This window comes from Toxorhynchites rutilus, chromosome 3 (genome assembly GCF_029784135.1).
Source record: "Toxorhynchites rutilus septentrionalis strain SRP chromosome 3, ASM2978413v1, whole genome shotgun sequence".
NCBI lineage: Eukaryota > Metazoa > Arthropoda > Insecta > Diptera > Culicidae > Toxorhynchites > Toxorhynchites rutilus.
The window spans coordinates 32,000,365-32,024,533 of record NC_073746.1 but is presented as its reverse complement, the minus strand read 5'-3'; the positions used below and the strand labels follow the sequence as shown (position 1 = coordinate 32,024,533).

Below are 24,169 nucleotides of genomic sequence, written 5' to 3'. Positions count from 1 at the left end.
ATTTCCTTCGCTGGAGAGAACGAAAAAAGATCGACCAGATCGACCGAATTGGCCAATAAATAACACATTGCGGGTTAGGTAAATATCGAGATAATGTTTGATTGCCGTTGATCGCAATAAAAGATCAGAGCCTCTTTCGGCAGTGACTCTCCGTCCATCTCTGATTGAACTGCTGAACGCCGGCTAAGGAACGAGTGAGAACTGACTGACGGAAGATTCTGTATATGTTTTGCCGTTAATTTAACGTGCATCAATCAATTAGAGTTCGGGATCGCATAAAATACGACGATGGGAATCGACAAATCGATTAGTGCTGTTTACGATTAAATTTAATTCTTTTTGAAATATTCCCAAATATGTTATGAGCACGAAAACACGGGTCGGTAAAAGCGTTCTGGAATAAATTCGATCTTAGCATTAGATGATTCGTCGAACTTTGCCCCGATCGATACGAAAATACACACAGTTTCAGATACAATTTTGTCACATGACTCAGACCCAGACCCAGAAGGCATTTAATTGCCAACCAGCGGTTGGGAAGGAGATTTGAAGACATAAAATGGTATAAATTAAGACGCTAACAAATTCCACCAAGAATCGAGTGAGATTAGGAACAAGGACACCCGCTCAGGCTAGGCACCTGTACTTACCATTAATAGTGTTTTGTATTACGCCTCGGCTCCGACAAAGTGTTCTCGAGATAGCAAAAGTCAAGCCAAGCGCGATAATGGCTGTCGTGATTGCCGCTCATTGCAGCCAGAAATTAAGTTATGAATTTATTGACTCGGTACGCGCCATCTTTTCCCCACTCCCCCGCAAACTCGGCGAAAGTTCAAGAGGTTTGCGTACGTTCGAATGTCAGACTCATTATCTACACAGGGGAGGGAAAGAACGCGAAATATGTAAATGAAGCCAAAATAAGTCGCATACACAAAAATACGGTACAACAAAAAATGAGGAAAATTTTTATGATAATTGACGCTTTGCTTACACTCATGAAGTTATTTCTTGCGGGATAGATTGGCTCGTGCGACGGGAAAGTTTTGTTCTCTTTACTAGCTCTCTAAACCACATTTATCGCAATGGTTGTTGACGAATCTATTAGCCGAAGGGATAAAGTTATAGAATACTAATGAGAATCGACAAGTTTCTCATTATTGGTCGCTGACATGAGCCGACATTGTTGAATCGAGCGGATGGGAGGAAAATTTCGATACAAAGTTGCATCACGTCCACAAGTCACGTAACTGTACTTCGTAACTTTTAAAATATTCACAAAATCAACAAATGGTCGAAACTTTTATAATAATAGTACGCACTGTCAACAGAGTCCTTCATTGAGCCGGTACGAAACGTGACAACTTGCACTGAACAACTTGTAGAAAAGGATACACCCTTTTTCAACTAGGCAATTAAGTGAATGCGTTTGGTTCTGTAAGGCTTCCAATTCAGGGGAAAGCAGCGAATTGCGATAAGGATCGACGACTGAACAGAATCTACGCATCAGAACAAACGCAAACAAAGCCAATCGCATCGATATTATCTACTTCGTGTTAATTGAAAATGCCAGACTTCTCGGGGGCAGCGAGGCGTTGATTTCACTCGTTGGAAAAGTAAATTAAACGCGCAAGTGTTAACAGTCGGTTGTCTTCGAGTTCAAAAAATAAAATAAAATAAGAACGCACGGGAAATTGGATTGGAAAAGGGTTTTTGTTGTTCGCTGTGCAGAAGGATTCCGAGGGCAACTAATCTTTAATATGTTCAGATCTAGAACCGATAGAAGTTGGTTCGTGTTGTAGTTCGTTTTCGGAGGTTGGAAAAAGGGATTGAACTGTAAACGTGTTGGTTGTAGATTCTAAGCCTGGATTGTCCATTTGATTTATAGTGAAAGAACACGCAATCTCCTGAAGTAGCTACTGCGAGAACAAAGTAGCTATCTGTCGCTGTACCGATTGCATAATTTCCTTTGGATGTCTATAAAATTTTATTACAATGAAGAAAGCTAACTATAACAAATTCAAAAGTGCAAAGCATTGCCTAAACGAAAATTCCGCGGTTTTGATTAGTCGATATGCACATGCAATCTCTGTGCAATGAAATATGTGTATGTGATTGATTTTCTGCATGTTTCGGAAGGTCGAGAGTTTAGTTTGAGCTAGTATTTTAGTTGTTGCTGGAGACTGGAGAAAATTCGTTCAAATTTAGTTTAAGGGGGTGTTCTAGTGTAGAGACACGAATTTCGGACGTTTTTTCGAGCTCCGTAAAATTAAAACAAAGAATATTTTTACTATCCAGTGTATCATAATTTGTTCATCTATCTTGTAACAATAAAACAAGAATCGAACGCAGAAAAAAATATTCATAACTAGAATAGTGAAGAGATGATGAAGTGAGAGGGTTAAAAAAAAAGATGTGTCATGGCGCACACGATTTCAGCCCTTCTGGTCATCTGAAACAAAAAAATCGAATGGGTGCCTTGACCGGAAAAAATCGCCCCAACTACAACAGGAACAATTTTTTTCTTCGTTTTTGGACATTTATTCTGAGGTGAATGTAATGGGGTCCATTCAACGAGGATAATGATTCGCCCGTTAGGTTAGTTTGAAACATAGGATACGATCCTTTAGCAAGGTTTACGTTTTCCCGTTTAATTTTTGTTTTGAAATATTAGATTGGGGACATGGAAATCCATTATTATTTTCTCGGTAGTAATGATCGATATCTCGAATATGTATGCACGTTGCCAAAGTGAAATTTCACACTAAAACAATGCTGTTTTAGTAACACTTTGATAGTTAAAAAATTTAAAAGTTAGTGGTTTTTAAGTTGACGTTATTAATTTTATCCCAAAAAATGCATAATAAACATGATTGTTTCTACCAATTAAATTGATGCTCTCTAAATGCTCTATAATTTGTTCTGCGACATCTAACTCGTATATTTTCTAAATCCACTGCAATATCATTTCAAACAATTCCTGGTGAGCCTTCAGTTATAATCTTCAAAAATCACGATTTTTACCTCATTGTTCTTATAAAAGCCAATAAACTTTCGACTTTACGTTGAAATATTACATTTTTTCTCTTTTTTCTTTTATAAATTCGTTTATTTTTACAGGCTCAGTTACATAAGTTTAAAGGAGCCGAAATCTTAAATATATTTTTAAAACTATATATATATGAACAATTTTCTTAAATCTATGGTTAGTAATGTGGGAAACCGATTACTCGCGGTGGACTCGAGATTAGAAGGGTGACATATTTTTCTCAGGAAAAGGATGGGGTATAAGGAAATTATCACAATGTTGATAATCACACACACTCAATTCTTAAATCTATTCGTACATCTGTTGTGAATTTACATTTCATTCTCCTGTTTATAGCAAGCGGACCAATTACTCACAAAGGAAGAAATGGAGGGTATAAGGATATAAGGATAATCACACACGAACATCGATAGATTTAAGGAAAACATATATTTGGGACATGTAATCAAGGTCTAACCGAGCCAACACATCTCTCACATTGGGCTGCCTTCCTCTAGCCCGAAGGGAGTTCTCTAAATTCGATCTGGCAACAAGATACACCTCACACGACCAAACAACGTGTTCGATGTCGTGGTAACCTCGGCCACAAACGCAGATATTGCTGCCGGCCAGATTGAAACGAAAGAGTAGCGCGTCTAACGAACAGTGATTGGACATGAGTCGGGAGAAGGTGCGAATAAAGTCCCGACTCAAGTCCAGACTTTTGAACTATGGTTTGAGGCTAACCTTAGGGATAATCGAGTGAAACCACCGGCCCAATTCATCTTCGTTCCATTTGCGTTGCCAGTTAGCGATGGTATTTTCACGGACTAAAGAGTAAAATTCATTGAAGGCGATTTGACGCTGATAAATATCGCCTTCAATCGCACCTACCTTTGCTAATGAGTCAGCCCTCTCATTACCCGGAATTGAGCAATGAGAAGGGACCCACACAAAGGTAATGACATAACAGCGTCTGGATAAAGCACTCAAAATTTCTCGTATTCTCTCAAGGAAGTACGGCGAGTGCTTTTCCGGCCTCACTGAACGGATAGCTTCGACAGAGCTAAGACTATCCGTTACAATGTAATAGTGTTCAACAGGTCGTGAGGCGACGCTGTCCAGCGCCCAGTGTATCGCTGCCAATTCAGCAATATACACTGAGCAAGGATTCTGAAGACTGTGTGAGGTGCTAAAAAATTCGTTGAACACTCCAAATCCTGTGGACTCGTTTATAGTGGACCCATCAGTAAAGTACATATTATCACAATTGATACCCCCATACTTTGCATCGAAGATCGTTGGAGCGATCCTCGATCGTTGATAATCTGAATATTCATGGATATCTTGCTGCATGGACAGATCAAAATGTACAGAGGAATTGATGTAGTCAGGGAAACAAACACGGTTGAGAATATACGAAGAAGGATCAACCTGCATGGAGATGAATTCATGATATGAGCTCATGAATCCAGAATGAAAATTTAGCCCGATCAGCTGCTCAAAATTTCCGATCACCAATGGGTTCATAACCTTACACCGAATGAAGAACCGAAGAGATAATAAATTGAAGCGATCTTCTAGTGGGAGTACGCCTGCCAAAATCTCGAGACTCATGGTATGCGTTGAGGGCATACATCCCAACGCAATACGGAGACAAACATACTGAATTCGCTCGAGTTTAATGAGATGTGTTTTGGCAGCTGATTGAAAACAGAAACTGCCATACTCCATCACTGAGAGAATAGTTGTTCGATACAACATTATAAGATCTTCGGGATGGGCTCCCCACCAGGTGCCGGTAATTGTACGGAGAAAGTTTATTCTTTGTTGACATTTTTTACTCAGATACCTAATATGGGCCCCCCAAGTACATTTGGAGTCGAACCAAACCCCAAGATACTTGAATGACATAGCATGAGTGATCGGTTTACCCAAAAGTTGAAGCTTTGGTTTTGCTGGTCTATGCTTCCTAGAAAAAACCACCATCTCTGTTTTCTCCGTGGAGAATTCGATCCCTAGCCCAATGGCCCAGGTTGAAAAATTGTTCAAAGTATCTTGTAAGGGTCCTTGCAGGTCGGATTCGTTTGATCCTACGACAGACACCACTCCATCATCTGCAAGTTGTCTTAGGCTGCAATTTTGTGTAAGGCAATTGTCGATGTCGCTTATGTAGAAGTTGTACAAAAGGGGGCTTAAACATGAGCCCTGGGGGAGGCCCATGTAAGAGACCCGACTTACTGCCGAATCTCCGTGAGAAAAGTTCAAATGCTTCTCACAAAGCAAGTTATATAACATATTATTCAATAGAGGCGGCAGACCCCGAGAGTGTAATTTGTCTGTCAAAACCTCTATTGAAACAGAATCAAAGGCCCCCTTTATGTCCAAGAATACTGAAGCCATTTGTTTTTTTCCGGCGTAAGCCATTTGAATTTCTGAAGAAAGCAACGCAAGACAATCATTCGTCCCCTTGCCCCTGCGGAACCCATATTGTGTATCTGAGAGTAGGCCATTCGTTTCAACCCATCGATCAAGGCGAAACAAGATCATTTTCTGCAACAATTTCCGTATACAAGACAGCATTGCTATTGGGCGGTACGAATTGAAGTCGGACGCGGGTTTTCCGGGTTTTTGAATAGCTATAACTCGTACTTGTCTCCAATCATCTGGAACAATATTATGCTCCAGAAACCGATTGAATAAATTCAACAAGCGATGTTTCGCCACATCAGGGAGGTTTTTCAGCAAGTTGAACTTAATTCTATCCGATCCCGGAGCAGAATTGTTACATGAAAGGAGAGCAAGAGAGAATTCTACCATCGAAAACTCGGAATCAAGATCGCACCTATCTTGTGGTATATCTCGAACAATTCTTTGCACAGGAGCGGAATCAGGACAAACCTTCCGTGTAAAATTAAAAATCCATCGATGTGAATATTCTACGCTTTCATTTGTTGAAGAGCGATTTCTCATGTTTCGAGCCACTTTCCATAATTTTTTCATTGACGTTTCTTCATTTTTTCTCTTGAAATAAGTCATATTTAAAATATTAAACTTTTTTTTCAAACCGTCTATAACAGAGTCCAAAAATGTATATACAGGTCGGACTCGATTATATATAGTCGATCATTTTTTTTCAACAATTATTTTCAAATCCTATACATAATCGAATCTCAAGAAAATAATTTTTTCATTCATGTATGAATGTCAAACATTAATAGAAAAATAACTTTTTTTGTGATTCGATTATGTATTGGATTCGAAAATTAACGTTGAATGCGAAATTGTGATCGAGTCCGACCTGTAATCGAATCTAAAATAAAATAAAGTTCGATCAGTTACATCAGGAATCCAATTTTGTTGTTGTGGTTTTAGTTGAAAACCTGACCAAGAAAATAATTTTTACTTTCGTTGGTTTGCGCCTGGCACCTACGTTTTGCAAGGAAAGAGTTTACAAACATTAGTTTACAAATGGTGTTAGGTCTTTTCATATTGTTGCTCCAGAATTGGACTGTCCTTGTACCCTAATTTATGAACCATTGTTACATTTGCCTAAACATAGTGTTTTCAAACATCTACCGTTCGGAATTTGAATCATGCGTCGAAAATTGATTCAAATTCCGAGCACTATTTAAATACTAATATTAATGAAGATTTCTGCATGAAATATAATTTTCTTCATCCATTTATAGTATTTTCTTACCTTTTATGGCACTGACCATGGAAACAGCAAACAAAATAGCTTAACCATGAAAAAAAAAACAAAATAGTTTAACCGTTTGAGCGCGATAGATCCTCCTGCTACTGCGGGGAGCACCTTTTAACATAGGATTTTGTCGTTCGAGAACATATTGGGAGTACATATTGAAAATGTCTAGATTATATCCCTTATTGTTCATCCAATTTTCGATGGATTTAAAAAATGGCTTTTCAAGTGCCATTTTTTAAATCCATCTAAAATTGGATGAACAATAAGGGATAAAGGGCTAAAGCTTTTATAATTATACCCAAACTCATTCAAATTTTTGCATATTTTGCTCCGCACTCAAACGGATAAGCAACTACAAAAACTGGAAAATTAACGATGCTCGTTTTTTTCGGAATTTGCTAACGCAAATATTTTATCATTTTATCACTGTTCTATACCTTTTGTATAAATGCCTAATACTATGAATTATAAGCTGTATCACCTGTAAATGATGTTAAAATGAAGCCTATACCACAAAGAATGTCAGGAATTTCATTTGTTACGGAGACGTTCACGATTCGGACTCTCAACAGCAAACTCGTGTATTTGTTTGTAGTAAGCTTCAAGCTGAAATTAGTATTATTCATAAATTCACAATTGCATGACATTGTTTTAGGTTTCTCACATTGTCAGTCTTGACGTAAACTGTCCGTATTGAATATAATAATTGTATAATAAGCGAAAAAAACAATAGTTTGAGCGAATAAATATCGACAACAATTTCAGTGCAAGTAATTCATAAAAAGTTATTTGTTTTTGTTCAATTTGACAGTCTAGTCCACGGTTTTCTTACGAGGGAGTCTCGTAGGTAGATGTATTCACCTTCCGTTACTTGTGGAATGGCTGCCGTCCTAACAATCTTTCATAGCATTAAAGTTTAGTAAATTCACATTTAGTTATGAAGTGTTTGGAATTTGAAACAAAACAGTATAGATTGTTATTTGTTCATATTTTTCAGTTGTAAACTGATCAATGGGCTCCTACAAATAGTTAGTGTCTTGCCCATAAAACTCCCGGGATCTTCAGTGTATCGGATACAAAAAAAAAGTAAAATGTGAAATGCACGTTTTTAAATTAACTAAAATATCTATGATGGTAATTATGTGACAGACAAGAAATTACCTGTCATTCTGACAAAAAAATCAGTAGTTGCAGTAGTTGTTTTCTATAAAATAAAGGTTCTAAACACAAAAGTATAACCAACGATCATAAAATCTCTGATTTTGCAACGGTACTTTGCCTGAATGGAGCATCTGCTGGAAACGAAGTAATCAAATCCTCTGGATTTCAGTGCCTTCAGAAATATCTGCCAATCACAAGAACGACAAAAGATTGATGAAGACCATCAACAATGATAATTAGCAAAATAAATCAAATGAGTGCAAGTACATCCTGGAGACGAACGGAAGCCACAATGATTTCGGATACCTGGAATGGAAAACTAAAGGTGAGTACAATTATTGCTAGCGATTTATTTACATTTTGTTCTTTCGAAAATCCGAGCCGAAAGAATTCTCCTCCACAGCTTTCAACTATTACTTGCTTATGATTTCGACCGTTATAAATAAATTACTTTGAATTGTCCTATCCTTAACAAAAACCACTAGTTTTCATGTATTGATTGTAGCTTATCAATTAATAAGATAGTGTAGCGCAATCAGCATTTCGTTTATTTACAGTCATAACATATTTGTTTACCTAGGCGCATCCGCTTTATGTATTTCGCTCTTATTTCAGGTGTATTACTCAAGTCGTTGGATTTAAGATTAAATGGTAAAACTCGTAAATAAAAGTGATTCGAAAAAAAATAATGCAAAAATGGGCGCCTCCCCTGGTGGAAGCTATTGCTATTGAAAATTTACAGTTGTATTGTGGCTGAACTAACATTAAGATATCACAGATACTTCTCTCCTTTCGTTTCGTTTGCGGGAATAAAAAAATCATTGGAGCACATTTCACAACCAAAAAGTCTAGATTGTGTGAAGCAAGGAACAGAGTTTGGGAATATGCATTTTCATTCGATGTACATTTGAAAGTTGATTTTTACAATAGATAACGTAATAATTAAATCTTCGTTTGGAGCATTACGTGATTTCCTAAGAGAGGAAATCGATATATTTTTCACAGCTATCCTATTGCTTCAACCCAAGTCTGTACTTACACCTAACCGCTTGCGGCCGACGAACCGATCCTGGATTCGGCCGCTGCCGCGGCTGCAGCCTGCATTTCTTGCAGCTCTTCTTCCTCCCTGGTGAGTGGTATCGTTGAATGATTGTACAAACCCTGGGCCATCAGTTGTATTGCCAGTGGGTTCTTCTGGCCGGAGGATTTCTTTATCTTGGCTCGCTTGTTCTGAAACCAAATTTTTATCTGGGCTTCGTTCAAGCCAAGCTCGGCGCTCAACTGTTGACGACGCCTCTCCGTTAGATAACGATTTTCAGCGAATTCGTGCTGAAAGAAAAAAAAAAGAATTGTTGCAAAAAAGTTTCGTTATTGACCCGAGACATAACTTTACATATTAAAAAAAAAGTTTAGAGTTTTACATGTAACAAACTCACCTTCAACCTCGCCAGCTGTGGCCCACTAAAAGCCGTCCGGGGTCGTTTGTCGTCCGCCAGGGCAGTAGCGCTGGTGTTCACCGGTGCCTTCTCGCTGGGACTCTTCTTTGGTTTGCGTGCTCGTGGACCTGGAAATGAATGGGAAAAATAGAGAAGAAATGCGTAAGAAAAAGGTAAACAAGATTTAGTCATTAACTGCTCCACGCTTCCGTAACACGCATCGCAAACGTTTCTCGTTAGACGCGCAGCTTTCAGGGTTTCTCATCTGCGTAATGATATTTGGTAATGAGCGATGAGACCACCAGCGATGACGCCCTTCCGTGTGCCGTACCGGGACGCGACCGTTTCTCCAGCCTGGCGCCATTCGAGCGCCAACCAAATAACACTCAATTTAAATTACAAACGACCAGCAGAAGAAGAAGAAGTGCGCACATCCCAGGAATTGGGCCCTGGGCACTTTACTTTCGTTTTGTTCAATTGTTCAAGATCATGTTTTAAATAGAGTCCAATTTGTTTTTCTCTCCTTTATGTCTTGTTTGCATTGGCTCACATCAACTCATCACGATGATACCCCGGACTATATGTTTATTTACTTTCCTTCCGTTCGTTTCTCGTTTTTCTTTCGAAACCCATGTTGTTGAAATAAACCCTCCGTTCCCTAGATTCGTGTTATTTGTTGATGTGTTGTTCTATTTACCCATTCACACGCATCGCCGCACTACGGAACGAGGCAGGTTCTGGCCCCACAAGTGGTTGCTGTGCACTCAGTCCCAGACCCCATTGACTGGGTGAAAGGAGTCGATCAACATGTTATTTTAACATTTTCATTAAGCTGATAAAATGCACCGTTAACATAGTTCTCACAGTGCAGCACTTAAGACACTTCCAGTGAAATATGGAAAATTGTTACTTGCGTGCATCTTACACAAACCTTGATCAACAATGTTTAACTTGGTGAGTACCATTCAACGGCGTCGAGAACCAAAATATTCTTGTCCATCCTCAACTCAATCCTTTTCGAGAGATGTTGTCATTGTTTCGATTGTTTGCAATACGTTTATAGAATAACACACTGAAGTAGCTCTCAAAGAAATGTAATTTTTGAGATTGATGAATATATGCATAATAATAAGAGTGGCGCAGACGAACGTTCCTCTCTTCATTCCAACAAAATGGTAACTGTTTATGACAAACTTTACAAAGATGATGACTAATCGCCTGAGAATCGGAATATTATAACTCTCCAGCTTGAACGAATTCCAACTCAAACCGTATTCTCTGCACGTTCAAATCATTCATGCGATCTTGGACAAAGTCTCAAAACGAAGATTCATAAGCCAACAAATTTTGAATATGTAAATAGCCAGGCAAAAAAATCTTTTGGGGTTTAAAATACATTTTCCCTATTTTAATGGTATTAGTGTAAGTCCATTGTCAGTCTTCCTTCTTACAATAAGCCATTCCTCGAACTTTTTTTTCGTCCATCATCTTTTGCATGAGCACAGTTCCCACTTGTGTGGCCTTCAAATTTTACTTTCGCTTGAAATCATTCAGTTACACTTCCCTCCTTCAGCATCGGTATGTGCTACACAACTGACCAGTATTCCTTAGTGGATGAAATATATTTCCTTGAGAACCTCTGTAACACCACTTTCTCAGTTCCACTGTTTGGTGGCAACTTGACAAAATAGGAAATCCAATTCATGCTGCTTCAGAAAATGCAGTAGTCTCTCCCGTAGGCAATCCTTCTGGTGAATTTGCTGTTTCATGGCCACAGAAGTAATGAAAGTTTTACTTTTTTCTCCACAGCTACTTGTTGGGGGAGTTCGACTTCCTTTTGATTTTACAGTTTTCCGGTTTTTTTTCCATCAAATTTGGTCCTCTATCTTTGAAAGATTCTGAGTCAATCTCCTAGCATCCTGTATAAGGCGTGGTACACAACTTATGTCACACTAAAAATGCGGTTTCCGAACCTGCTTCCCCACTATGTAACAATAAATAACGCAAGACTAACCCCCTTCCCTCTTAACTTACGTAACGCTAACATAATCAAAGTCAAAGTCGTTTGAAAATTTTTCATTATACTTTAAAATAAAATAAGTAAAAAAACTTTTTAAGTTAAACGGTTTAATTGTGATTAAACATAATAATGTACTAAAAGCAAGAAAATAATTAGGCAAGTAGCAGTTAGCAGTTATCACACCTCTCCTTCATTAGTCTAGGGCATTGATGAGACTAAAATAAAATCGTGGGACATATGATGAAGTCGCTAATTGTGGATAATGGAAATCCAACGTGCCCCACGATTTTATTTTAGTCTTATCAATGCCCTAGACTAATGAAGGTGAGGCCGCCATTTTGTAGTGGCAAAAAATAATTTTTCATGAATAACCGTGTTCTACTAATTATTAATGAGGTTTTAAGAGAATATGTAGTCCGCCATTTTGTAGTCTCAGCCATCTTGGATTTACATTTTTCATAAATAACCGTATTCTACTAGTGAAGCCCTTCAATGTGATACCCATATTGATGGGGTTTTGGAGAACCCATATCGATGAGGTTTTGAGAAAATATATAATCCTCCATTTTGTAGCGGCCGCCATCTTGGATTTTCAAGATCATAAAATACGCAGTTTTATAATGACTGCAGAGATAAAGGAGTGTTCCAAATTTCAGATCAATCGGTCAACAGAGAGGGGGTCAAATTTCTATTAATGTGGGTCAGCGCTACAGACAGACATGTTACAAACATACAAACAGATTACAGGGCAAGCTAAATGAAACCGTTTAAAAAAAATTTTTGATCATAAAAATTGTGATTTCGGGTAGTTGTCACCACATGTACAGAGATGCGTTGCGTAATACTTGAGTGTTTGCATGATCCCATGAAGCTTATTAGTGGTCATTTTGAGTGGCTTTACTATGACATGAAGGGTAAGGGTTGTAGTGTCGATCCCTCAGGAAATTTGAAAATTTTGGTTTGTCTTGAGTTTTCTATTGACGTGGGACTATGTCTAACCGGAGAATATGGGGGTAAAATGAAAACCTAAACACAGAAAATGCAGGAAAAAATGAAAGATTCCGAATGCTTACAACTCGAACATTTCTTACTGGATCGGAAAGATGTTTGCATCAATTGATAGGGAATATTTCTACGTATCTATCGCAATTAATAAAATGTTATATTTCATTTGATAAACAATTGAATAACTGTAAAATGTTAAGCCTTATCTAAAATCCCCTAACTGCCTCGTTTTGATTGGCCCGATCTACGGTTTCCTCACCACAGCCATCATAGCCAAGCAGCCTTGCGGAAATCGACACTGCAAATACACGAAAGTATGGGAACTTTTGTTCTCACCGAAATGTGTTCCCTAACACAGACTTCAAAACCAAGCAGTGTTGGAGAAATCGGCATTGCAAGTAAATGCAAACTGCGAGTAAAGGGTGTGTCACATCAAATGGCATCACGGAAAAAACGCTGTAGAAATTTAATTTTTAGGAATTATATCTTCAGCTTTCGCTTATAATCAGACAAGAGTGTATAGATCACGTTGGCCATGCTTCACTGTCAATTTTTCGTAAATTTGGAAAAATGTCGTCGAACGAAAAAGAGCGTCGTGAATTAATCCTGTGCACTCATTTCGAGAATCCGGAGTTGTCACATCGGGACATCGGTAAGATGCTGGGAATCGTCCAATCCACGGTCAGCAGAGTACTAAAACGATACTTCGAGAACCTAACCATCGACCGGAAGGTGAAGAACGGCAAAAATGGATGCTCCGTCAGTGAAAAAGCGCGTAGTTTAGCAGTTTAGACGTGATCCGTTCGGGATGTCGCCAATAAGCTGAATTTGTCAAGTTCATTCGTCCAGCGGACCAAGCAGCGGGAGGGCCTGCGTACATACAAGGTTCAGAAGGCTCCTAACCGCGACGAAAGGCAAAACATGGTGGGGAAGACGCGAGCCCGCAAGCTGTACACCGAAATGCTGACGAAGCCGCATTGCCTGATAATGGACGACGAAACCTACGTCAAAGCGGGCTTTCGTCAGCTGCCGGGCCTGTTGTTCTTCTCCGCAGAGGACAAATTCAGCGTTCCGGAGGAGATTCGCAAGCAGAAACTATCCAAGTTTGCCAAAAAGTACATGGTGTGGCAAGCGATCTGCTCTTGCGGAAAGCGGAACGCCCCATTCGTGATGACCGGCACGGTTTACCTTAAGGAGTGCCTACAGAAGCGCTTATTACCACTATTGAAGCAGCACGAGGGCCCGACCATCTTCTGGCCGGATCTCGCTTCGTGCTACTATTCAAAGGACGTGTTGGAGTGGTACGAAGCCAACGAGGTCACCTTCGTGCCAAAGGAAATGAACCCGCCCAACGTGCTGGAGCTTCGCCCAATAGAGAAATATTGGGCGATTATGAAGCAGGCCCTCCGGAAGAACCCAAAAGTTGTCAAATCGGAGGCGGACTTCAAGAGAAAATGGATTTCTGTTCAAAAAAACTACAACCTGACGTTGTATAGAACCTTATGGACGGGGTAAAGAGGAAGGTGCGAGCATACGGGCTTGGGCTCGAAGTATGAATAAAAAGAAAATGCCAAAAGTTGTTTAATAGTTTTTATTTTACTGTCTAAAATTTTCAAAAGGATCGGTCTACTGGGCGAATTTCTACAGCGTTTTTTCCATGATGCAATTTGATGTGACACACCCTTTACTTTTGTACCCGCTTGTCTCTGAGCAGACTAGAATATTGTTGATTCATGCATGTACTTCTGCACCCGCAAGTTTTTTTTTGCACTCCGAAAAGTGTTTTCCTAACACGAATTACAAAAGCGGGTACGAACACAACGCTATGGCTCGGTTATCCAAGATTGCATTGAAGGATATGCCTTCATATCTTCAGCTCACTGAATTTCTACCATTTGATGATTAGGCAAAATATTGATAACCCTTTGCTGCGATAACGCCTATTGATTAAACTATATGCGTTCGACATACATGTCAAAATCGAAACTGAGTGCCTGAAGTTCATCAAATCAAGCAAATTCGCGTTTCGAGAAGTACGTACACTTGAGAGATGCAAACTTCAGAGGAAAATGTAAAATAAAATAATCGTTTGATAATTCTTCCGTTCACATATATTGTCCAAATATACACCAAACGTAGAAGAACTGTCATTAAATTTACTTGTAATCTATCACAATGCATGAAACACGGCTTTTATTTAATCTCTTTACTCACAAAGCAAATATATTGTATTCAATTGAATTCGGACATTTTCTAAGTTCCATTCAATCAACAATTTAATCAACCAAACAAGTGATTGCTAAGCTAAGGTAGTCCCACGTAAACCTTACGGTTATTTAATAGATAAAACCCACCCATTTTCAATTATTGAATTCTAATTTTTTTGTTTATTTTAAAGAAAAATGAACGAATAAAAAACGAAATGAACATGAAAAAAAATTGTGTCCAAGATACGACCGCATTGTTGACGTAGAACTACACTGTTATTTTATATAAGCCGCCATACATTGGTGCTTGAAACTACTAGGAATATAAACACTTCTCATCATTTTGCGCTGTTCTCAAAAGAAACGCTTATGTTAATATTACTGGCCTCGAAAAAAGTTGCATTACTTTCTCATGCTCGAGGGAAGCGCAGCTGTCACCCTTAGCGGAGGTGGTTTTGCTACTGGCAAGCGAAATCTAATCACATACAAAATTCTAGAACGACATTTACTTTCTTGGTGACTAAACAAGCGAAATAAACTCTTTTTCTTAATAAAAACCTCGAAAATAGTACCAATGCTTCATTATTATCAATATTAGCGCAAATGCAATCCTAGTTGAAGGCAGTTTTGCGATTGGCACGCGAACCCAAATAACTTATAACATTCCAGTAAGACATTCAAGATGCTTGGTATTCCCCAAATATTTTTTTGGCGCTCAACCTTAACGCCTGCTTCGCCATAACGTCAGTTGATTGCATTGATGCATTCTCACAGGCACCAACGAAGCCCTTATGATGACGGAAAACAAACAATGTTAACAGCTTGGAAAAAGACTGAGTTATGCCACACAGCTTGTTCTCTGCTGTAACACCCATCGATGCGAATTCGCTGATGACTTTGTCAAGAGCGACCGCCTTCACCACCGTTTACATTTTCGACCGACGCGGAAAGAAAAACACACGATATGAATAACGACAAAAACAAACTGAAAAAAATCACAGAAGGTTGTGTCCGAGACACGACCGCATAGTTGACGTAGGATTACGTTACGCTATCTGTCGCATGCTGATTTTGGATGTTTGAAAAAATATATTGTTAAACTCTTTGATAATGATCTGATGGCCCTGATTGGCCGTTTGATTTGGTTGTTTTTTGGGTATTTTTTGTTCATTTCACCAGTGTTACAATCGAGCTATCGGTATCAGTGATAGAAAGTTGTTTCAGCTCCGATGCACGTTTACGAGATTGGCGCTCATATTGCGTGAACATATATTCCGACATATTTACTCGCGTAAAACATTATGGAGCAACAAAAACAACAATTCACTTCTGTTGTTTTTTGGCAGCGGTAGCTTTTTCGGAGATGCTGCTGCTTATTTCTGTTTTTATTTTGGTGGTTTTCGTTGACACCATCACGTCGAGCTAAACGGCGAATAGCGAATTTGATACACTGGATATTGTCATGTAGAACCTTGCGATACGCTTCGATCCTCCTTTGCCTTCCTTGCCGCATGAAGTCATGTTGGTTGATGTTGATCTGATGTGACCACACTAAAAACATATATGTTTACCGATCTGAGCGTCGAACAAAATGAGAAATCTGACTGAGCAGCAGCATCAGCAAAAAGAGAGAACATGCCTGAAACTTTCTGCTCATGATGTTTGCTGTTGCCATCAGTACTGGACCGATGCGGGACACAGCTCGATTGTTGATGTTAGGCCTCGATGTTTACCGCCGCTGCTGCTGCTACTGCCACTTAAGTTCGATATGGGACACAGCTCAATTGTTAACCGCTCAGATTCGATGCTCGTCTTGAAGTTCACTGCTGCACTTTCACGATTCCAAGAAGCATGTGCTCGCACTTCTGATGGAGAGAGCGTGCCCGAAATGCTCCGCTCGCGATGCTTGCTGCTGCCACTAGTAGAGTAGTAGTAGTTTGTCGTTGCTTATACTGCCATAGAAGCTTGATGTGAGGCACAGCTAGCCTATTGACCACACAGTTTCGATGCTCGTCTATATATTAGCCGCGTCCACTGCTGCTGCTCTCCACTGTTGTCAGTTCCACGTCCGTTGTAAAAATGAATAAAATCCACGAACGCTCCATCCTTTTATATCATTTGGTATGTGTGAAGTAGGCGCCTCCTCCTCGATTGTCATACAGCTTGCCGGTGAACGAACGAATCGGGCGCGAAAAAGAAATGACGTCAATTTCGATCAATCAGGCCTAGATATCTTCTGTTTGGATAGTGGTTGAGATTTTTTAATTGTTCGATTGTTAGTTACATGATATATATTATTTTATTCAATGTGAAACATTATTATGGAGTGCCGACAACGTATGATGCAAACATCTCATCAATCCATCATGAAATGAATGAGCAATAAGCGTTTGAAATTTTGACGGGTCGCCCATTTATTTTCTAACGATCATTTATTTTCTAACCGGGAAGCAGTTGACATACTACGCTGCGCTTTTATGTACATGAAAAACCATTTTGAACATGCGGGGAAAAAATCTTATATGAAAATTGCCAGATGTCAATGTTGCCAAGCGTAGTTATTGATGGTTAACCCATCCGTTACGAGCGTCGTCTATAGACGACATCCGCGCGACGTCCTGTGTGTACGAATGTCGTCTATAGAGCTGTGTGTACGAGCGTCGTCTTTAGACGACATGAAATTCATACTGCTCTTCGATCACACCAGCGCAATGTGCATACTTTTCGGCGCAGTGCTTCGTACAGGGGTAGCACTTCGGCGGAGCACACTGCCGTAATTAAAGGGGTAAACCGACGCCGAACCGAATAGCGATGAACGCACCCATATCACGAACTTCGACATTTGATTTGCTATTATGGTGCTACTCGCCTGTGTAGTTCGCGCAAAGGCATCGGCAAAATATTATTTTAGAAAATTCCTTGAGGCATTTGTCTGAAACGTGCTGTGTATGACCGGAGCCGTTTCGCTATATATATATGTATACATATGTCATTCGCCTCCCTTACCGCATCCAGTCAGGTTGGTTGATGGAAAGTATGTTTCTGACGTGATAAGTTTCCTGTTAGTTGCACATGATCAAAGAAAATGTAAAAGTAAACAGGAAGGAAGGAAGGTATTGTATTATAGAGACTTTAAACTTTTGCAGTTCATTCGTCTCTAGCCTTGAGAAAGGCCCTTTGAAAACTCTACTCTATTCTACTCCAGCGCTACCACCTCCGCCCTCTTGCCTTGAGAAAGGCACTCGATCCCTCGCCGTCCAGCCCGTCCAGCAACGATGTTGTCCAGTCGGTGTCCACACAAAGAATGATGAAAAGTAAACAGTATTTTTGATCGTAGTTTTATATCATTTTTATGATAAGTGGAAAACAATACATTAAACTCTTTCGTTTCAAAGCAATATCGAAAGTCCTGAAAAGAACTGGAATGGTTAAATGGGTTGTATGGAATCTGCTGCGTGCTAATGTAATGAGGTTTCAGTCGGATGTAGTAGTTGTTAACTTATTGGCAGCGGTAGTTTTTTCGGAGTCGCTGCTGCTTTCCTTGGTTTTGGCATCTTCGGCTTCTGTGCGTCGGTTTGCAAGGGTTTCGTTGACACCATCACGGTGAGCTAAACAACGGATAGCGGGTTTGATACACTGGATGTTGCCATGTGGAACCGTGCGATACACTATTCCTTAACCGGGTCCTTTGTCTCCTTTAACTCCATAACCGCATCCAATTGTATTGGTTGATGTGAACAGGAGTACCAGCAATGCACACTAGAAACACATATGTTTATCGATCTGAGCGTCCAACAAGAATGAGAAATCTGACTGAGTAGCAGCAGCAGCAGCAGCAGTAGAGAAAGAGAGAATGCCTGAAACTCTCTACTCATGATATTTGTTGTTGCCAACAGTAGTGGACCGATGCGAAACACAGCTCGATTGTTGAGGTTCAGCATCGATGTTTACCGCCGCTGCTGCTGCTACTGCCACTTATGTGAGACACAGCTCAATTGTTGGCCGCTCAGATTCGATGCTGCACTTTCACGATGCCAAGAAACGTTCTCGCACTTCTGACGGAGAGAGCGTGCCTGAAACGATCCGCTCGTGATGCCTGCTGCTGCCACTAGTAGTAGACCGGTTTCAACAACCGTTGCTACTGTTTGCCGCTGCTTATGCTGCCATAGAAGCTCGATGCGAGACACAGCTCGCATTTTGACCGCTCAACTTCTATGCTCGCCTATATATTAGCCGCTTTCACTGCTGCTGCTCTCCACTTGTTGTTGTCCGTTCCACGTCCGTTGTAAGATTGAATGAGATCCACGAATGCTCCTTGCTTTTATATCATTTGGTATGTGTGATGTAGGCGCCTCCTACTCGATTGCCATGCAGCTTGCCGGTGAGAGAACGAATCGGGCGCGAAAAAGAAATGACGTCAATTTCGACCAATCAGGACTGGGTATCACTGTTTGGATAGGGGTTGAATTTTTTCAATTGTTCGATAGTTAGTTATATGATATATACTATTTTATTCAATGTGAAAAATTGTTATGGAGTGCCGTAATCGTTTGATGCAAAAATCTCATCAATCCATCATGAAATGAATGAGTAACAAGCGTTTGAAATTGGACATTTTTCACGATGCGATCGATTTTCATTTTTCAATTTGTACCCCAATATGTTCCCGAAAGACGTAATCCTACGTCAAAACCACACGACGATATCCAAGTTGGATTACCACTGGTGGGGTCCAATCTTAGATCGAAGCGCAGCGAAAGCAAAGTGAACTGGATTGCTCAACAGTCCGATGCCGAATGAAAGTTTGCCTCAGCGAGATCCACTGTTTATACAGGACAAATTCAGCGTTCCGGAGGAGATTCACAAGCAGAAATTATCCAAGTCTGCTAAAAAGTACATGGTGTGGCAAGCGATCTGCTCTTGCGGAAAGCGGAGCGCAAGTATTCCCCTTTATTCTTCTACTCTTTCTTTGTTCACGAAGACTTCAAATCCTACGATTTCACCTCCGTTAGTCGTCGATAAGTTGCTCGTTATTGACAGCTCTGTTCGGGAAAGCACACAAATGGACAGAACAAATATATGGGAAAATGGAAAGTTTTCAGGAATTTGAACCATCTACAAACCAGGGGAATCTAATGTATAGCATATTAAACAAATCTTACGGAATTTCCGATTCGTTTATTATATCTTCTTCTTCAATGGCACTAACGTTCCTAGAGGAACTTCGCCGTCTCAACGTAGTATTACTTGCGTCATTTTTGTTAGTACTTAGTTGAGATTTCTATGCCAAATAACACGCCTTGAATGCATTTTGAGTGGCAAGCTCTAGAATACGCGTGAACACAGTGCAAGTCGGAGGAAATTTCTTTGACGAAAAATTCCCCCGACCAGAACGGGAATCGAACCCGAACACCCGGCATGTTAGTTATGACGCTAACCACTCGGCCAAGGGAGCACGTTTATTATATAAATCGCCAAAATCCGTTCGCGACAAAAATAGTTATTAACGTTAACTTTATTGCATTAAAAACGTGACCTGTTTTCTAATTTGGCACCCTTAATGAAAGACGTAGTTCTACGTCAAAAACTATGTAAAAAGGGAATTGTCCTTACGGGTAAACCCTAGAACAATTATTAAAGAGTCGTTCCAGGTCATCTAGGACAAGGAACAATGAAGGAGACACATTACAACCCAAAAAATCACCATAGTAATGAAAGCTGAAGAGTTCTCTGGAGTAGAATCTATCCCGTGTTTTATATTCGAAATAACTAGTCGTCAGTCTAGTTCCAAACAAAGAATCATCTACAGTCTTTCTTCTCTAAAAAAATGGTTCATACAACTGTATTTACTCGACTAACCGGCAATACATCCACACATTTTACGTTACAACTCTAAGCAGATTTCGACTTCCGATTTTCCACGATACCCCTAAACAAGAGCATCACGCTGCTGTTGTCTGAAGAATGATTAAGAAATAAATTTCTCATTCTAGCACCCATTAGGCATTCACTAATTGCCGAAAATTCCTCAACCCAAAGTACACTTACTCTTGCCTTGAGAGCAATTTATTTAGCTCCCAACTATTAGCTATTGACTTTCTTTCCTTTCCGAGACACTTTTCTAGCCTTTAAGCAAGCAATCCCTTCCCAGCTTCGCCGTCAAGAGCAATTGTGGAAAACCCCAAAATATTCTCATTTCAGATCGCTCGAAACACGTCTCACCACCACTCGCCTTTTTCCGCTATGAATCCTTCAACAATTTTCCAAACATCCCCCTCCCTGGGATGTCTACACTCTGGCTAATTTCAATTTTACAAATTGCTTCCCACCCACTGATCTCTCCTGCGAATAGAGAGGAATTTCCCAACCCCCTATCCCGAAGAGGCGAGAAGAGTCACTGGCCCGATTGAAATTAGGCAGAATGACTCTTTATTTCTCGAGAGTTCGGAGGAGAACAGAGAAAATTGTTTCGTCACCGCTGCCGCCGCTGCCGTCGCCAGCACCAGAAATGGGTCGATGGGGATTATTTAGTTATTCAGCTCTCATTTTAATTTTCCATTTTACCGGAAAAGCCTTTCTCATCTTCTCGACTTTATCCAAATGGAGACGGAGCGAGTGAGCGGTTCCACTGCTTCTGGTAGCAGTAATTTTGGCTTTACGTCAATTAATTCTTGGAACGGAGAATATCTTCCTGGAAAATGTGTAGATGACACGAAGGAAGCTGGGCACTATTCTCTGTTCAAATTCCCGATTGAGACATATTGATTTGCTTCGTTCGTTCGGAGCACCGTTGGAAGCCAAGTTCGCCTCGCTGGGTCGAGAAAAGTCAGGATGGAAGTGTCAGAGTGAGCAGTTTTCTTCTCTAATTAATTGTCTCAAGTTTTAATTAGAAAATTCCAAATTAGACTCGGAGAGTGCCTGGTTAGAGAAGGGGCGAACGTCGATTTGTTATGTGTGGATAATTTAAATATCATTTCAATGGCTCGCGACTGAATGTGACTGATTCGATTGGACACCGAATGGCTTCATTGTTTGTTCATGCTGAATCATCGTGTTTAGAGTTTTGCTATTAAATTCAATTACTATCCGAGTTCGTGGATGCTAAATGGAAGCGTTTGACTGAACAAGTAAATACACTTCAAATTCGCAAGAGAGAACTTTTGTAACGATGACATTAGCGATAGCCTGAAGTGAGTGAGCCCTTTTACCACTGCTTCGAACAATCCCAGATAAACGATCTCCATTTCAACACCTTTGCCCGAGCAAATCGGAGTCCACTGGTCGCGACTTCACCGGTCCTAAAGTGGGTGGTCCGAAGCATTTCACCGGAATTTGCTACTTATTATAATTATTCGTCCCCTTCTCTCAAAACCATACCCCCCTCCAGCCAGCGGCAGCAGTTGAACTGTGTGTCGTGTTGCTTTCGCACAGCTTCCATTGATTTATCTCGCATCGGAATCTGAACTCCTGAAAGCGAAACAGTTCGCGTGACGCGATCGACGGCTGATCGGATTTGAGAGCCGCAACAAAGCCACCAGCCGGGAACTCGAGCCGAGGGGTCGAGAAAGATATGCGAGAAATTCAGATAAAAGTAACTTCTCGCAGCTAGACTTACTGACTGCTGTCGACAGATGGGATCCGTTCACTTCACCCGAAAGGAAAAGGGGCGAAACAGGAGCCGAGCGAGGCGAGGGTTTGTTTTAATTGAATTCAAAATAATAACCATCGTTTATTAAATCAAAACAACAATTAATTGGTCCGCTGTGGCCAAGTTTGGAATGCTAATTGGACGGATTTCAACCGCCTGCTCTCTCCCGCGTCTTCCCCGCTGAAATGCATGAGAAATCTTGTCTCGGACCGCCCACGTTGAAATTGTGGAAATGTGGTCCGGCTCAGCACCCGAGCAGGGAAGCTCTGGCAAACGAACGAACCATTCTTGCACGCCAAAATCCAGAACATATGGCTGCGTTTTCTGGAGTGCCAACTGGACGATCGAATGATTTCAGGAGTGGTAGCTAATCTCTAGTTACTGCGGGAGTGAAGTAATGACAAAGTACCTATTCGAGGTGAGATTAAACACTCGAGTGTGAGATCCGAATTGCGCGAATATAAGGGATTGAATTTTACGTAATCGCTCTTGGCGAAGGAGTATACTTTATTTTAGGGGAATATCTATATTGATCAATCGATCGAAACGAGAATAGTAAATGATATACTTTTACGAAATTTATTCAGAATTTTAAAAACCAACGCAAGCAATATAATGAAACTCCCACGATTATCCGACATCCCAAAGTGTGTCGTAAGCATTAGGCGATCGCGAAATATCCACCCAATTACATCACTCGAGCTTATCGCGCTCGACCCGTTCGATCTACTTGTGTAGATCCCACCACAACCCAGCGAAACAAAACCAAAAAACATAGGACAAGATCTAATCGAACACAGGAAAAGCATTACTTAACACACCTCTCGAGATCTTGGCGCAGCTAAATGAATGAAATGCAGTGTCGAAACCTACGCATCATGGATGCAGTCTCTGGCTCTGGCAAATCGTGATGTGTTGTTGCTCTGTGGTTTTGATGTTTCCTCACATCACATCAGATCCAGCTAGATTAAGTTAAACTTACACGCTGGCTGATCGTAAGCGCTTTGCAATGGGCCATGTTGAACAGAGTTGTCATACAAATCGTTTACACCGATCAACCACATTGTGGGGTTTGTTTGTTTGTTTTCTATCTGAGCGTTGGCACCGATTCGATCGATGATTTTCATATGGTGATTGGATAACCTGAAAAGTGTTCAATCTTACACGTCATTTACAGCTAGGATCTTTTGTGTATTTCTTTTAAATGTAGAACATACGCTCCAATATTCTAGCTCAAGCTTCTCAGTTAAAAAAATTCTAAGTATTTGCACCTACACGCTGTTCTAAATCTCAAGTATCAGCTTAGGCAGACTGCACAATCCGTCGTGAGATTTGTTAGAAACCTAAACTAGTCCAAATAACGTCAAACGCCCTGACAAATCCATTTTCATTGACCACCACCACCCACACCTATGTATGTTTAATATAAAAAAAAACCCGTACTTAGTTACTCAACTTTATAGAATTTACCCGAATTTCATCTACTCATAGAATACAGTGATAGACATTGGTTTAGCCGCACTTAAAAAAAACTTGAAACACTTACAAAACAACTAGGAATGTTCTTTTTATCGGGATACTTATTTGCTGTAGTGGTAGTATATTTAAGTCAATTTTATTGAAAGGACGCGCATCACAATCACACACACACAAGGCGGCATCGGTGGATATAAACATTCAAACGTCGTTTTTTCCCGTGACATACGTTTAGCCGCAGGGCATAAACATCGAGTTTTCGCGAAAGGTATTCTATTGACGGAAGAGGGGCGGAAAATAATAAAGATATTCAGTGAACAAACATTTTCTAATCGCTCGATCGTAACAAAAATTGGTCTATCTGAAAAAGTGGTACGGAATTTCTTGAAATACTGCCAGAAATATGGGATATACATAAAGGCAGAATCGGCTATTCCAGTAACGAAGAGGCATATTGCGCACATCTTGAATGAGTCACCAAA

The 24,169-nt window shown here is 40.2% G+C and overlaps 2 protein-coding genes across 4 annotated transcripts in view; both read right to left on the bottom strand.

Annotated features, from left to right (window-relative positions):
• Nucleotides 1-8,936: 8,936 nt before the first annotated feature.
• LOC129772992 (homeobox protein E60) lies at nucleotides 8,937-23,275 on the bottom strand. The gene is made up of 3 exons (XM_055776541.1): nucleotides 23,194-23,275; nucleotides 9,332-9,459; nucleotides 8,937-9,224 (listed from the first exon to the last, which is right to left on the bottom strand). Exons 1-3 carry the CDS (start codon nucleotides 23,273-23,275, stop codon nucleotides 8,937-8,939), a joined length of 498 nt encoding a protein of 165 aa, XP_055632516.1.
• LOC129779300 (homeobox protein invected-like) overlaps nucleotides 9,344-24,169 on the bottom strand; it is a 197,370-nt gene continuing 182,544 nt past the window's right edge. Inside the window, exon 3 of one of the 3 annotated variants that reach the window (XM_055786700.1) lies at nucleotides 9,344-9,459. The gene's annotated coding sequence lies outside the window, so the exon portion shown is untranslated. The remainder of the gene's footprint in view (nucleotides 9,460-24,169) is intronic. The other 2 variants (XM_055786702.1, XM_055786701.1) reach the window with 2 other exon arrangements.